Genomic DNA, 16,049 nt, shown 5'->3' with positions numbered 1-16,049 from the left:
CTACTTAAAATATTTTGTACTTTGTTAAAATTATGTGTTGTTTCATGTTTTGTGTAACACGCCGGTGCAGCTCCTTGTATATTCGACCCTATTTGGCCAATAAAACGTCCTGGTTTGAAACCTATGTGAAAATAAGACAATTTTGTTATCAAAGCTCAAGCAAAGGTTGTGAGAATTCATTTTTGATGGGATGATGAATCTTGGCTCTCATTATTTCAGCTCAGGATCAATACAGTCCACACAGCTTTATTTTGGGGAAGACTGCTCACTCTCACTTCACAGAAACAGTAGTTCTGTCCCCTTTAGGATGTGGTTTCCCTTTAACTTATTAAACAACGCAAACTTAAGAAGTACGGTATTATTTGACCATCTTCCATACCTGTAAAGTAAGCGTCATGCTGCAGAGCAGACAAGGACCAGCTACGAGCTTCTCCGTAACGTTACTCTGAATTACGAAATGACATTTCCAATGCACTGCCATGTCTCATGGGAGCGATGCTGAAATGCTAAGGCCAGAACCGAGCTATCCGGGCCTTGGGCCGGGAGGCCACAGTGTAAACACCACTACTTAGCGAACAGCGGAATATGTTAGCATTACCTGGGTAACATTAGCTGCTAGCTGCTAACGTAAACCGATACCGTTAGCGGTTAAGTGCGACTTGCAAATACCCAGTCGAGAAAAATGCAATTCAGCTTAAGTGTAGATAAACATGGCTGGGATACAAATCCACCCTTCTTCACTGAATGATTTAACTAACATCGACACGACATGGTGTTTGCATGCGAATAAACGTCAAAGTTGACATACATTTGGATTAGCTGTAGTTAGCTACCCAACGCGTTAGCTGCAGCTGCGGGCTAGCCAAAGCTAGCGTTAGCTACTCACATTTCTTGAGCCACTTCATCCAGTATCGGACGACAAGGCTGTGGTATTTTTTGTTTTCAATGCACCAGGCCGAAAGTCCCTGTATTGACTCCATTGTGTTGGATACTCCTTGAAACCGACGGTCCAAAGAGGCTTCCAGAGCAGCGGTGGAGCTGCGGGCTCCGTGGCCGCTTGCAGCTCCAGAACCGGCCGCCATCTTTCCAGCTCTCTCTAGTCTGTTGATCGCTTGTTTGCGATTTCATTTAGACCGTAAGAGCCGCACATCTGAGGAAGACTCACGCCCCCTTTTACTAATTTATTCTCAAAGTCTACAGGTCCAACAAAGTCAGCAGCAGACACAAAAATAACGTACCATCTACGTGCGCATGAAGTAAATGTGTTATTTTAAAGTGAGTTTCAGGTATCTAAAATCACAAAACAAATGGAAACTGGCAAAGGGCACAAGTCTGTAAAAATGGTTCTGTATCCGTTTATTGGTGACGTGAAAGTATACACAGAGGGTCATAAGTGGTTCAAAATGAGTCGATCCTCTCGATAGAAAACCTCTGAAACATTTAGCTTTAGATTAATAAATTCTCTCCAGTCTCTGTAATCAAACTATGGCGAATACAAGACAATTGTCGTGGCAATATAACCAAATATCCCATGAGGTTTGCTTTAGGAGTTTTGGTCATTTGTTACCACACTGACATGGGGGAGGGTCTTGACTCTTATTGACTCAAACAGGTTATCATCACTGTGTACATGGGAGCAACATTTCAATACAGACTCCAGCTTTCATCAGGTAAAGCCTAGGTAAGTCATTTACATAACCAAGTAGAATCTGTCAGCTAGAGTATTCAATAATGGACACAAAGCATTTGACAGACTGGAAAATGAACTACCCTACCAACAAGGGAGATGAACACTGATGCAGGCATACAAGTACACACATGCACGCACTCTCTTGCAAACACCTTGATCAGTCACTCGTTTTTGTGGAAACAGTCACACCGGTTAATATTCCCTCCTTGTAATGTATTTAAGTCTCTTGAAGTTTGTATGTCCCCATTTGAAACAGGCCAGACAAACAGGTCCAGTTGGCTGTGCAGCTGTGGATCTGACACTTATCGGAGGGGGAGGTGACCAAGCCTTCACCAACACCTGTTGGTGCTCTGCTGGCATGTCTCAGTCATCAGTGGTCTCCAACACACTTTGACTAAGCGCTAGATCCCAATAATGTTCTGTGCCATGCTTTTTGAAGTGTTCCCTTGCCATGTTCTCTGTGGGGCACTGCTTGAACTTCATATCCCCAAAACTGCGCTCCTTAGCTGTGCCCTGGAGAGGCAGAAGGAATAAAGACAGACATCAATGCGATCAGGAACAAAATAATAATAATAATCCACATTATTTTTATGACAGAGTATCGATGGACACTCACCTCCCAGATCAACCAGCACTTGTTGTTCCTCTTTGTATCGTCATCCCCATCTGGATCTAATGGGTGGGAGAAAAAAAAATCAGATGTAAAGAGTTCAGTAATCCAGTACTAAGGAAAATGTATTGATAAACACAAGACTTAAGAATCAAGCCGTTTTTACCATCTCTTTTAGTGTTATGTTCCTCCCATTTGATTCTGTGCATCATCAGCTTCTTGAACTTTTTCTGCGATTTGGGGCCTAGAAGAGCAGAAAGCACCTCAGATTAGGGCTGGGCAACATGGGCAAAATCAAATATCACAATATTTTTGGCGAAATATCTCAATATTGATATTGGGATGATAATGTAGAAATGCCTACTGTTAATTTCACAAGATATGTACGTACATTTAAAAAAAAAAAATCACTAGTAATGTGCATATGATGACCAAACAGGTAGAAACAAACAACAGAACAGCTACAACAGTCTAATAAGTTAAGAAATTGTATACAATACTGTAATGCAGCCTTAGACAACACTGATGCCATGATACTGTGATGATGATGTCTAATCTCATAATCACAGTGTTTATATAATGTTGATGAACTGCCTAGCTCTACTCTGGTTATAGAATATCTGATATGTGACTTACCTCCTTCCACCACCACAATGTTGACATCTTTGTGCAGAACCACTGTGCCGGTCAGGTACAGCTGGTTGGCGTTGGCCTCCACTTTAAACTTCTTAGCAGGATTGTGCAAGTTACGGATCCTGTAAGGGATGAGCAAAATGTAGGAATTATAAACACCTCTAGATTGTGACAAAAACCTGTGCACTCAACATTTTCATCAATTAGCTTTCTCTCTGTGAATACACACCTGTACACGGCAATATGAACGCCGTGAGTGAGGTCTTCTTTTAACTTCTTGACCTTCTTCTCTTTTCTCTGTTCTGCTGTGAGCTTGCGGGCGGCATTTGCCTCCTCATGAGCCCTGATGTGAGGGAGACGGAATTGGATTAGAGAAGGATAAAAACTATGATCCTTCACTTATTATCACACAGTATACTAAATGAGCAAATACATGACTTTGCAAGAAAGACACAGACAGAGATAAAAAGCTAAGGGACAACAGTGTGGAGAGAGGTTAATGAAGTAACTCACTTCTGTCTCTTTGCCATCTGGGCTCTGACATGGGCTTCTACCTTGGTGGGGTCCTGAACCGCCTCTGTTCCCAGCACTCTCATCAGATTGGAGATGCGAACTGAGGAATCAGAAGAAAACATCAGCTTCATTCTGTTTTAGTTGCAAGTTAAGAGTGATCTCTGTGGGTGTGTTTTGTTACCTTTGGGCTCTGGCGGAGGCATGAGTCCCAGACGGACTTTCTCCTGCAATTCTTTTTGGGCCTCCCTACGCGTCTGTCTCCTCAGCTTCTTCTGTTCCTTCTTTGTCAGGTATACACCCAGTGTCACTGGCTTATCCGTGTCCACTAAGCAAAAGACAAAAAGTACGACCACTGATGAAACACTGTTTTATATCACTACAAAGTTCTGTATCCATTAAATTCACACAAAGTGTTCAAAGTGTTGGGGCTTGAAAGATGCGCTACTGTGTATGTTTACCTGGAGGGCTAATCTGGGCAGGATGTTCTACTAAATTAGTCACTCCAAAGAACTCCACATCATCAAATTTTTCCTCTGGGGTTCTGCATAGGACATGGAGAACAATAAATAAATCTACAACAACAAACTTACAAATGTGATTACCTAAATTGTTTGGGAAAAGATTTCAACAATTCTTCACAGTCCAGTATCACAGTTTCGGTGAAGATGGTCTTAGGCGATGCTCAGCATTTACATGTCAGTCTGAGCCAACAGGAGGGTCATTTTTTGCCCATCAGTATTGTATTCAGTGTTTAAGATTTAAGTGAAACAGGGGAATCTTACAAGACTATGTTGGAGGGCAGGACGTATGAGTCCCACCATTCAATGATGGGCACATCCCCCTCTCCCAGATCCTTCTTTGGGGCAATGAGGGCCAGCTTGGTAGATGCCTGGATGCCAGTCTTCTTTGCTGCCTGGGCAATCTCAGTCTGCAATTTTTCCAGCTGGGCCTGATAGAGGTAAAGGACCAATGAAGGAAAGACCAAGGTGTTTGAATAATTTTTCTGCAATTTCATATACGTATTATTGAAACAAAATGGTTGAGAACTGCTGACATGCAAAGGTTTTAAGGATTATATCCAACCTTAGTTCGGATTCTCTGTGCAATCTTCTCAAAGCGCCCCTGTTCATGGAATTTAAAGCTCCTGCGAGGGCGCTGGGCTGGAGTGATGAAGACACGCTGGTCGAAGTAGGAAGTAGACTCCAGGTCCTCTCCGGGCTTCTCTTTCAGCTGTTGACGGAACTGCTCTCTCTTTACAGCACGAATGTTAGCTAAGGACAGAGAAATTCAAACATGAAACTGAATGGAAGCATGAGGAAAAAAAGGTGAGTGAAAGATGAGAATAATTTAATCGTGTGTACATTTATTACAGTATACACACCCACCTTTTAGTGTGGGCATACGGTGTGTGAGCTCAACCTCTTTGCCAGTAGCATCCACAGTTCTTCCCATCTCATCCAGAATCAGAGGTGTTGGTTTATTCACCTCCTTAACTTCCACTTTCCTACAGGTATACACACACACACACACACACACACACACACACAAAAGCAGTCTATTTTAACACTGTCACCTAAACATCTAGGCATTTCCTCCAGCTTTGTTTTTCTTTAGAAAAAATAAAATACTGTGTTTTAACTGTGTATATCAATGTATTACTCACGGTGGTGCAATACCCATGGCATGCAGATTAGCTAGTGCCACGAGATTGTGAGGCCCAGTGTTCCCCAATGCTCCCAGTATACCAGGCTTCATGGCTAACTGGGACTGGATGCGAGCCTGCAGCTCAGCTGCTTTGCGGGCCTTCTCTATGGCATCATTCATGAAGGTGGCGGCCTGAGAGGGGGCAATGGATGGGGCTCCACCTGCAGAGGGAGCAGAAGGAGTGGGGAGAAGCCTGGAAACTGCAGGGGGCTCCAGTTGGGGCTGTGGTGTTGGAAGGGGCAACCGCTGAAAGCAGACAGAGGAGAAGAACACTGTCATATTAAATTTATGCCTCAAATAGCTTCAGCATGATCATTCTGCTGATATGATCTTTCAGTACACAAAAAACACACCAAGGATATTGAGGAGCTCATTAAAATGCAGAACTAAATTTAAAAAAAAAAAAAAAAACGTGGAAATGTGTATTACTGGTGGAGCAGGGACTGATGATGCAAAGCTCAGTTGTTTCTTCCTCTCCTCTATCTGTTTGGTGGCTGCCTCCATCATCTGTTTGATCTGAGGAAACGCATTAGAAGCAGCAGCAAGTCAGTAATAAAAACCTCAAATTATTAATGATTAACATATATCCAGCCATCCACTTTCTCTGACAAACTACAATCATAAAAGGCTACTGCACTCATGAACAGACAGTTGTTATGTACCTGCATCTTGGTGAGCATCCCAGGGCTCTCAGAGGGAGGTCCTGGTATGACCTCAGGCTCCTCCACCTCCTCAAAGCGAGGGACCCGTTTCCGCTTTACCGCCGTCCCGTCTCCCACCTCCGGAGCCTCTCGCAGTCCACCTGTTTCAGGCTCTTCACCAAACACATCCTGGGAGCACACCAGCCAGCCAAGACATAACATAAGAAATACCAATAAGTGTTGATAAAACAATAATTAATACATAGCATTGATTCTTCTTACAACTAGGGCTGCATGATATGATATAATAACAATATGATGTCAGGGGCTAATCAAGGTATTCATGTTTACTGAAACAATTACATTGTAAAGATCGGTGAAACAACTAAATTAGGATTCATGCTTACCTTCAGTTCTCTCTTGCGGTTCTTCTCCCCAGCTCCTTTATTGCCTCTGGCATTGCGGCTCTCCTCCACCGCCTCAAAAAGACGCTCCACAAAACCTCCAGCAGACTCATCGAGGAAGGGGCGTAGCTGGTCTAAAGAGGGCACGCGTATCATGCATGCGTTTAAATGACGACTCCTTTGATCATCAATACAATCACATAACAAGAATCTGTTAAGCAAATAGACACTAACCTATGGTTCTCCTTTTGTCAAGGCCTTTTCCCACGCAGTGCAGAGCTGCAGTGACAACAGTCGGCTCTGAGAAGCCCAGCACCTTCTTCACAGTGCGCTCCACCCATGGCCTCAACTCCTCCACCTCCCGCTTAGGAAGAGACATCGTCTACTCCTGTGTGCCAAGACATGCAGCAGCTATGACAACACTCACCAACCCTGACAAACCAGATGAACGCATACTACTGTAGGAGTTAACCTTTGCATGTAAAATCAATCTCCCTCGCTCGAACGCACACAGAGATACGCAAACACATTAGATATAAGGACACCGCTGTGAACAAAGAGGCATTTATATGAAGTTGGTCAGTCGCCAGCTTGTTCTTGTTGTGGCTTGATGCGGCTAGCTTACACTGGCTGAACAGCGAGCTAACCATAAGCAGTGTGCAGGCTGTAATCAGCGACATCCGCCAAACTCCTCGGTCGCTGGCTAACTAAGGTTAGCATCCTGCGGCCAGCGAGCTACCAACACCAGCGCACAAACGCCCAACTAAACTTACAGAGCTGACGATTCTGCCTGTGTCCTTCGCCTCGCCGCGTGTGATTTAATTCCCAAAGAGCTGCAATCTAGTTTAAGAGATCATAAAAGTACTCTACCCGCTTAGTTTTCTCAGAAACTTTCTGTTTAGTCGCGCCGTTCGCACGACGTTTCAGTTGCGCGACCCGGAAGGGGAAGTGTACGCTGCCTCTTCTTCGTGACAGTTCCCGTGTGAAGATGCGTTGTTTGTGGCTCATGGTTTCCACCTAGGCACACACGAGAGAATTAACCCAGCTGCGGTCCATGCTGGGACGAATTCCCACAGGACATCAGCACGCGTGTCTGCAAAATTTGGTGAGCAGCAAGGCATGTTATTGTGAATTATCGTCCATAGTTTGTCGGCTATTTGACTACAGAAATCGTAAAAATTAATTTAGAAAATGGAAAGAACATTAATGTCACTGATTTTACATGACACAACAATTATCAGATACTGATCAATCCTGTGCATAAATGCTAAAACATTAAGTTAACCCTCCTATTGTTTTTATTGTGATATGGATCCCCTGGGTCTGAAATAAAGGGATAACTAACTAACTATTGTCTTTGGGATCAGTTTGACCTCATTCAGTGTTTAATGTCTAAATCCATCTTTTTGTTGCATGTTTCATGGGTTTTCCTAATGTAATGGAAACAAGCAGGTAAACATGAAATTGACATGATTATATGTTTTCGGTGTCCTGTACACGTTTTGTACTCCTCTCTGCCTCGCTGAGTTCAGTGTGACCCCAGGCTTTTTTTAGCTGTATAAAACATATAAGAAATATCAACATTTTACATAATTTTGTTTTAGTTGTTTTGGAGGAGTAGTTGGAGAACCAGTCCAGTTCATATGGCATGTGGGAGGGAAAAACATGATTCCCACAAGAACTTTGAATGAACATGAATCTTTAAAACAAAACTTGAATTTTAGGCATAGGGATATTATTCAGTCAGCTACATTGAGTGATAAAAAAAAAAAAAGATGTAAAAAAAAAATGTAGGAATTCTTTGAAGTTATGGGGCTAATCCTGATTTGTGGACTCTCCCCAAGGTCAGGGAGTTTGCTTACATGTTGAAAGTGTAGCCTATACATAAGATCCTGCATCATGCATCAGTGAAACACCATAGCCTAACTACAGGTAATGCCTTAACACAGTCCCTTGGTGAACACATGGGATTATCAGGTTACAGTGATCCTAATTTCCCTCTACTGTAGGCCCACCCCTTTTTTCTCTCTCTTTTGATGATGTGGGTCAACCAAGTGCAGCTGTAGTATTGTGAGCACGAGAGCAGTAGTGAGCCCGAGGCTACCCCAGTCTGCTGGATTCCTCCCTCCCTCCTCCCCCCTGCCTCCTCCCTCCCTCTGAAACAACCCACTCCCGTGCTTTTGGCTTCCCACAATGGTGAAGCTGTGTGCACCCATACAGTGATAGCCGTACACAGCGTATTATTGTTAGTCAGCGGTCCTCTTTTCGCAGCGTTTCAATGATCACAAGGATCTCCACCATTCCTTACAGCTACATTCACTCAGCCATGCATTCACAGTTGGCCTTGTCCGATTCATCACCAGTACACTGTTCTAAATCACTCCTTGTAACTTTCCATCATTCTGTAAGGCAGTTATTCACTCCACCACATATTCACTCCCTCACTCATTCATTCACTCACTCACTCACTCAAACACATTCATTTGTTGCCCTGCTGTTATTCATCTGTGTTACGCTGTCCTGTTACTCTACTCATTCTTACTCCCTCACTCACTAAATTTCGGTTAAAAGGTGCTTCATTGGCATAACAATAAGTAAAACAATCATATTGCCAAAGCAAGGTACACACACACACACACACACACACACACACACACACACACACACTTTTGCAGCTATCTATCTATCAGTAGTAAACAAGAAATAGCCAAAATAAATATGCAGATATCTGCATACTTTTTTACACTCACACAACTATAGTTATGTACACAAGTGAATCATTAAAACATTGTATGATGATCTTTTAAAGTCACCCATTCATTCATTCACTCACTCATTCACTCACTCATTTACTCACTCACTCACTCCCTCACTCACTCATCCACTCACTCACTCACTCACTAACTCACTCACATGTTTACCCCCCATCACCACCACCTCTGATCAACCTAAATTCCTCGTTGGCACCTCACATGTACTGTTTGCCCCCCCCTCCGCAAGCCAGCTCTATTATGTAACAGCACCTCAGCACACAATGTGACAATACAACAGATTCTCCTGAAACAACACACAAAAAGCAAAACACTCAAGCGCTAGTGTGTGCGTATGTGCGTACACACACAGACACACACACACTTACCCACGCTGGCATGTACGGCACACAGCATCATGAGGGCATGTGGTTCGAGTGGTATGAATTAATCCATTATATCACTGGAATGTGGGGTATTTAGCCTGCAGTTACAGTAATCCTGGCATTACTGTCTGTTTTGGCAAAGCACAACTGTAAGGAGGCAATGAGTCTTTTTACAACTATTTCCTTTCAGTTGTAGAACAATACCCCATTAGGCATTCACATTATAATACAGTTTTTCCTCAGTTAGATGCATTTCCTGAATCCCTAAACTTATTCTAAAAATTCTGTTTCCAAAAGAGTAAACTATAATATACCTACACTATACCATCCATGCAAAATATCCACACAAAATGTAAGTCACATGCTTCAAATGTATAGCACCTTCTAAAAATGCAAAGTATTTGCACCAACACTGGACAGAATGTGTACATACTAGTGTTGCTGTCAATACAAAACATTTCCTGGACATGCAAATATGAGATATAACAAAACAACAAAAAACATGTTTATTACAATATGCATCAGTATCATTAGGCCACAACGCTTGATCTTCATCATCTTGCAGCTAACCTCAGCTGTGATGTCCTCACAACAGGCGTCCATCACCTCCACTAAAGACAACTGGTTATGGGGCTGGCAGTCGTGCACCTTCCACATCCATGCTGAGAAGAATTCCTCAGTTGAATTGAGAAAGGGTGAACAGGGTTGTAGGAACTCCATCAGCATTCATTGGTGGGCAGCAAATCATTCCCTGACAAGACCGGAGTGGTGAAAACTGACATTGTCCCAAATTACCACATAAAGTCAGGCCTTGACACTCTCCTCTTATTCACACAGTGCTCTTTGTACATAGTATTATGCATGTAATGATTTACCCAATGAACAACTGTGTCATTGTGCGTGGGAAATGCACATGGCTGATTGAGATAAATGCACTCTGTTTTGACTGACAAGTCATAGTTGAATTAGAATTGCATCTACACAATGACCGTTGCATTTAGTGTTTTGCAAAATGGGCTTTAGCGTTTGCCTTTTCTGTGAACACAATGACAACTGAAGTGGTGTTGTAGCCAGTTGTGTTAAAGGTGCGGGGTTTTTGAGGCACTATTTAGTGGATGAAGTTACTCATTTGTTGATTGTGTCCAAATGTTTGAGAAAAACTGTAAAGTACGATCTGAACTGCGTATGTTAATGCGCATTATTACCACATGCCATGAATATTACATAAGTGCATAATGACTTGGGTAAAGATATTCCCTATGTTCCTTCACGTAGCATTTTGATTCATCATATATGGTTATAGTATAGTTTTATCATGCTGACCTAGTTGTGGTTCTGTGTATCTGACAGGGGCTGTAAATCATCTTAGAAGATCCAATACCATGGGACTCCACCGTCTTTACTTCACACATGGGCTACTAGGGCCTCAGTATGGTGTGCATGTGATAGTGTGTGTATTTTGTGTGTATGTATGTGGCTATATGTGGAAGTACTGAATCCCAGTCCGCCCATTAAAAACGTAAAGCCTTGATCTTTCACCTTTGTCTCATTCATTATCCCCTCTGCTTGATTACTCTTCCCTCTCTCCAGCACACCTTTTTTTAGTTACCTTTTTTAGTCTTCCTTTCATTCATATCTCCTACCATCAGTATATTTTATCTGGTGTTTCCCCCTCACTCACTGGTCTTCAATAATTGAGTAGTCGTGTAAGATGGCGTCATCATGAGCAGGCTCAGGAGAACACATTCAGGCCAAAGAAACTGATGAGGATGTTATTTGCCTGTAGCTCGGCCGTGCCCCAAATATCACACACAATGTCATGAGATACACGTGCGTCCTTGAAAATGTAGTCCCGGCTCTCTATCTTTACAGTGTCCCCTGTTAATGACATCACAATGATGGGTACCACAGATGGTGGGGAGAACAGCCTCCTCAACCCTACACCGAGGCCCGTCATCACTGTGAGCTCCAGCATGGCAGAACTGGCTGTAAAGTAGCTCTGATTTCCATAGCAGGGCCGGCCACTGTGCATTTTTAATCAGGATCAAGGCTGTTTTGGGACAAGCCGGCACTTAAACACCCTGAGGACGTGGGGTGAGTAAGAGCATGTCTGCATCTGTGTTCATCCATGTGTTTGTGTATGTGAGTGTGTGTGTGTGTGTGTGTGTGTGTGTGTGTGTGTGTGTGTGTTACTTTGTACATGAATGTGTCCACTGTATACTGTGAGTGTGTGTGAACAGATGCATGTGTGCGTAGTTGTAAAGTTACAGTATGGCTTCACCTCACGTGAGGCTGACTAGAGTGCAGCGAGTGAGTTATGGGGGAGGGGATTTTTAGGGTAAGTGAGTAAGCACATCATTGTCTTTTACTCTCTCCACTACTCTCTGTCAGAGGCAGTGTAATCGGACCAACACCCTTGAATAGTTAACTTGTTAAACCAATAAAGGGATGTGGAACCACAATTTAAACCTTCATAACGAGGTAACAAGGGATAAAAGGGGCAGTAAGTCTATTATGTGCAATCCTATTGATGCACAGACGCATATGCTCAATTAGTCCTACACATGCTTGTAGGATACTCACTAGATAGATCACTGAGGTTAAAACAATTAAGTATAACAATAATACAGTAAAAATTATAGAACAAAAATTTTTCCCTCTGCTGATATGGGCTATTTCAAAATATGGCACGCTGAACTGGCCTTCTTTTTGTGTGGCTATCAGACCTTCTAAAAAACAAATTGTGAAGTTTAAAAAAAAAGACACAAACAAAGAGTGAAATAATGGATGAAAACCTGAATTAGATACTACTTCAATTTCCACATACCAAAATTAAAAAAAAAAAGGAGGAGAGGAGAAAAAAAGCAAATGTCCTCCCAAAACTGCAGTGAGGTCAGGACTCCTCGCAGTGCCCTCCACACATCTTCCTCCCGTCCTTTTCCTCTTGCCCCTCGCTTCCGTCCTCCAGAGAAGACAGGCAGCGGGGGGCGGAGGGGCAAGGGCTTCTCTGCTAAAAACTGCATGGATACAAGGGGGGGCCGAGAGGGAGGGAGGCAGAGGGGAGGAAGGAGGGAGGAGGGCGGTCTTTGTTGTTGTAACATAGCACAGTCAGTGTGTCAGAGAGAGGCCCATCACAAAATCAGCCAGTCAGTGTGTCAGAGTGTGTGGTGGGGAGTGGCACACGTGTGCGCATCTGTGTTTAGGACTGTGTGTGTGTGTGTGTGTGTGTGCGTGCGTGCGTGCATGTGCGGCATGGCAGATTTTCATCCCGTCTGAGCAGAGAGGAATCAAGCCACACCCTCCTAAAATTTCTCTGTGCCAGTGTACATACAGTAAGGATGCGGATGCTGGAGAGGGGAGGAGAAATGATGAATATTTCAGAATTTTATATCTGGAATATGATTGAAGTAATAGTTGGATGTGTCAGATTATTTTGGTTTTTAACATCGGCACAGCTTTGCTAGGTTTTCACAAATGAATTAGTATTTACAGATGGAAAAAAAAACACATTTATTCAACCATGGTACATAAAATTACAATTAACGAGCACACAATGTGTCTTTGAGTTATCAACAATTTTGATTTTTCCTGAGATCAAGTTTCAGGGATGGAAGATTATCTTTCATGTCTTTCGTGTGTAAAACGAAAATTTCTAGCACTGTGCCCCCCATTGCATAGCTTCATGAAATTTTAGTGCGGAGGAGTGATGGACTTTCTGTGGACAGATCAGTGTGAGGTAAATACTTTTGACTTTCCCCCTCTGTTCTCTTTCAGAGGAACAAAAATCGTCACGCCTGGGTCCAGAGATTAGGCTAAAGCTGCCCCAGTCTGACCGCTCTCATTACAATACCGTAACACGAGTACAGACACAGCCCTCCCAGCGCCAAGGTGCCACGCGCTCCTCTTCTAGGTATGGGATTGTTTACTCTTTGATATACTGTAAAAAAACAAAAACAACAACGCCCCTCCTCCCCCTTCCATACATACAGACACACATAGAGACTGTGCGCTTCGTAGTAGCAGCTGGTTGGAGGATCAGCCAGCCCCCCCACCAGTGCCAGCCAGATTACTGAGGCTCAGTCTCACAGACCCTGCCACCCCTCCTACTTTCTACCCCAACCACACACACACACCCTTTTCAGAGTGTACAGTCTCCAAATCTGCACCCCATCGAGTCTCACATCTGTTTAGGCACAGCCAGGCTCCCCGACACTGCACATCATATCATGACATTCAAATCATTGTGGCAAAAAAACGCAAACATCCAGAGGCATGTGCCAGTGTGTGAATATGTGCAAACATTCACAAACAAGGATATAAAAAAAAAAAATCCACAGAAAACAAAACAGACAATTCACCTTTTTTTCAAAAATGTGTCATTTATTAAAAGATTTTTCCTTTTGTTTGTTTCATTATTGAAAAAAGTAGCCAGAAGAGTAATATCATGTAAAGATGGGGTGAGACAAAGACAGAGTTAGAAAGAGGAAGGAAAGATAGTAAGGGATTGTGGGAGATGGAGAGAATCAGGGAGAGGGCAAGGGCAGATGAATGCAGCAGAGTGGGGGAGGGGAGGAGAGGCGGGAGGGAGGGAGGGAAGGAAGGAGGGGTGGAGAAGGGAACTACAGTCAGCTTTTACAACATTAAAGAAGGCAGTTAAAATAAACAAGACATATTATTTCTGACCAATCAGCAGTGGTCGCTGCAGTAGAAAACATACATGAAAAAAGACATCAACAAAGAAAAATAAGTGCAATCGGTTTCTCTGTCATACCACAACTATATAAAAACAGGAGCGAGCTGGAAGGCACCCTCAGCCACTTATCTAGAGTCAGTGTCTTACACGTTATACCATCATGCTTAAAGTTCAAATGGGATAGGACAGTCTGACCCCGGGTCGGTGGCCGAGGGCTTCTACACTCCTTTTTCCAAAACATGGACAGTAACATGGAGGCTGCCAGTGGCTCTGTGTTCAGATGTGGTGCTCATTGGAGGAGTCTGGTACATATATCTCACTAATACTTTACAGAAGATATCTCCCCTATCTAGTCAGGTAAATAGATTATTAACCACTCACACCAATTTAAAAATATTTTTTTTAGGGTAATATGTACAATATTTTTCCAGTATAGGTGAACCCAATCACATCACTAAATCCCCGTGCTACATTTATAAGAATATTGGGAGCAGATTTCCAAATAAAGAGATTAGAATTGGAAGTAGAGTACAATAGCAGCAGATGATATTGGTGCAAAATAAAGATTTCTTCCCTTTCGTTGTTTCCTCCTCTGTTTTTCAAGTTTTCAAGAGCACCAGATAAGTGCAGTTAAGTTTATTCATTTATTCAGCAGAACCAAATGAAAAGGCCCAAAGAAGGGTACACTCTCATACTACATGACGGAAATTAGCCACTGCTGTTGGTATATGTGGAAATGTGGTAGGCAGTTTTGATGTAGACATCGGAATACTATAACTGGCTATTGGCTTGGAAGCAGTCGATTGTTTATGTTGCTGTCTGTGTCAGCTCTCTGTATAGTAACTTTGCCCAACGGACAAACAGAAGATGAGAATGAAGACTACGTGTAGGCTTTTGTGATTTACTGTGTATTGGTTTGTGTGAAATACAAGCAAACAATCAAATGCAATATGAATGCACTGAAAGCACCAAATGCTTTTCTGAACACATCCTATTTGGTAAAGGCACAGTAGTCCAATCATTATTTTTAATTTCCTTCTTTTTTCCTCATGATAGCAGTAAAAACCACAAACAAACTGATACAGCATCTCCCAAGCTGCTGCTCAAAACTGTAGGCCAATCTATGCCAGCGCACAGTAGGCAAAACTCAGCTGCCCAATAAATAAATACAAACAATAAATAAATGCAGCGTCAGATCAACACATGAATAAATTAACTGTGGGACTCAAGAGTCATCTATCTTTGAGTGGTCATTATTTCAGGCTGGTCTTCAAATTCTTCCTTGGAGTTTCAGGACACTGACTGCAATTGAGTTTGCGACCCCCCCACCTCCCGAGAGAATTTGGGACTGGGAGGAAACGTCGGACCCGCAGCATGACTCGAAAACTTGTGACCTCTGATCGCTGTGATGTCACTTCTCTTGAAACATTGCCACATATTTGCAAGCTCAGTGCCCAAACCCTTCTTGGATTACATTCTTGGGTTGATGACATCATTTTTTCCATGGTCCCCACTGACTCCTCACACACCACACACAGGTGCTGTGCTCTGTACACTGTAGTTCTCATATCACTAGCTATAAGATTTTTGAATGACTTTGCTTTGTCACCACTCCTCTTGAAGACAGCTCATCTCTATCTACAAGCAAAGATATTGTCATTCTCGTCTGCTGCCAAAACACTAGAATCAAGTACAGTTTGCTCAGATTGACTCTCTGGATTGAATCCTATCTGGAGTTATGACTTGAGCTATACTCTTCCCATCACAATAAACCTCTGAAGCGTTCATGCTTAATTTTGACATGAATTCACCAGTTCGCAAATGGAGCATCTACTCTCAACTTCTCAATCTCTGATATTATGATTCTTTTGGTGCCAGGAAAAACTGTTGGTTGCTCTTCCAAATTCTTGCCAGTCTCTCTTTCGTGGCAGATCATTTAAAGACTTGATGAGTATTCAGTAATCTGTAAACAGCCTTTGGGCTCTAAGCGTTTCTCATCAACCCCCTTAACCACAGCCACTTTTG

The 16,049-nt window shown here is 42.8% G+C and overlaps 3 protein-coding genes across 6 annotated transcripts in view; all 3 read right to left on the bottom strand.

Annotated features, from left to right (window-relative positions):
- Positions 1-1,117, bottom strand: part of LOC115373822 (threonine--tRNA ligase, cytoplasmic-like) — a 29,959-nt gene extending 28,842 nt beyond the window's left edge. For all 3 annotated transcript variants that reach the window (XR_003929566.1, XM_030072403.1, XM_030072404.1), the window contains exon 1: positions 887-1,117. Coding sequence is in view for 2 of the 3 variants with exons in the window: in XM_030072403.1 (XP_029928263.1) it covers positions 887-1,082 (196 nt within the window). In the remaining variant the exon portion in view is untranslated. The remainder of the gene's footprint in view (positions 1-886) is intronic.
- Positions 1,118-1,331: 214 nt separating this feature from the next.
- On the bottom strand, positions 1,332-7,206 carry prpf3 (PRP3 pre-mRNA processing factor 3 homolog (yeast)). Of its 2 annotated transcripts, none has more exons than XM_030072408.1 (17): positions 7,066-7,206; positions 6,430-6,583; positions 6,199-6,329; positions 5,813-5,980; positions 5,580-5,666; positions 5,110-5,396; positions 4,832-4,950; positions 4,530-4,717; positions 4,229-4,395; positions 3,905-3,987; positions 3,628-3,771; positions 3,447-3,546; positions 3,163-3,276; positions 2,937-3,055; positions 2,467-2,544; positions 2,307-2,362; positions 1,332-2,203 (listed from the first exon to the last, which is right to left on the bottom strand). In XM_030072408.1, exons 2-17 carry the CDS (start codon positions 6,572-6,574, stop codon positions 2,054-2,056), a joined length of 2,136 nt encoding a protein of 711 aa, XP_029928268.1. In that variant the 5' UTR covers positions 6,575-6,583; positions 7,066-7,206; the 3' UTR covers positions 1,332-2,053. The 2 variants fall into 2 exon arrangements, with proteins under 2 accessions (XP_029928268.1, XP_029928267.1); XM_030072407.1 differs by having other exon boundaries at positions 6,969-7,138.
- Positions 7,207-13,765: 6,559 nt separating this feature from the next.
- LOC115373826 (uncharacterized) overlaps positions 13,766-16,049 on the bottom strand; it is a 7,219-nt gene continuing 4,935 nt past the window's right edge. The window contains exon 6 of the mRNA XM_030072409.1: positions 13,766-16,049. This exon is cut by the window's right edge and continues 922 nt beyond it. The gene's annotated coding sequence lies outside the window, so the exon portion shown is untranslated.

This window comes from Myripristis murdjan, chromosome 16 (assembly GCF_902150065.1).
Source record: "Myripristis murdjan chromosome 16, fMyrMur1.1, whole genome shotgun sequence".
Taxonomy (NCBI): domain Eukaryota; kingdom Metazoa; phylum Chordata; class Actinopteri; order Holocentriformes; family Holocentridae; genus Myripristis; species Myripristis murdjan.
Note: the sequence above shows the minus strand (reverse complement) of the source record. Positions and strands in the feature narration are given on the sequence as shown.

Bases quoted from the DNA above. Each gene is read 5' to 3' on its own strand.
- prpf3 (XM_030072408.1), bottom strand. From the start codon at position 6,574: ATGTCTCTTCCTAAGCGGGAGGTGGAGGAGTTGAGGCCATGGGTGGAG. The intron at 5,667-5,812 runs GTACATAACAAC...GCGTTTCCTCAG, and splicing joins GGATGCTCACCAAGATGCAG to ATCAAACAGATGATGGAGGC. The intron at 4,718-4,831 runs GTGGGTGTGTAT...CTCTGTCCTTAG, and splicing joins CCGTATGCCCACACTAAAAG to CTAACATTCGTGCTGTAAAG.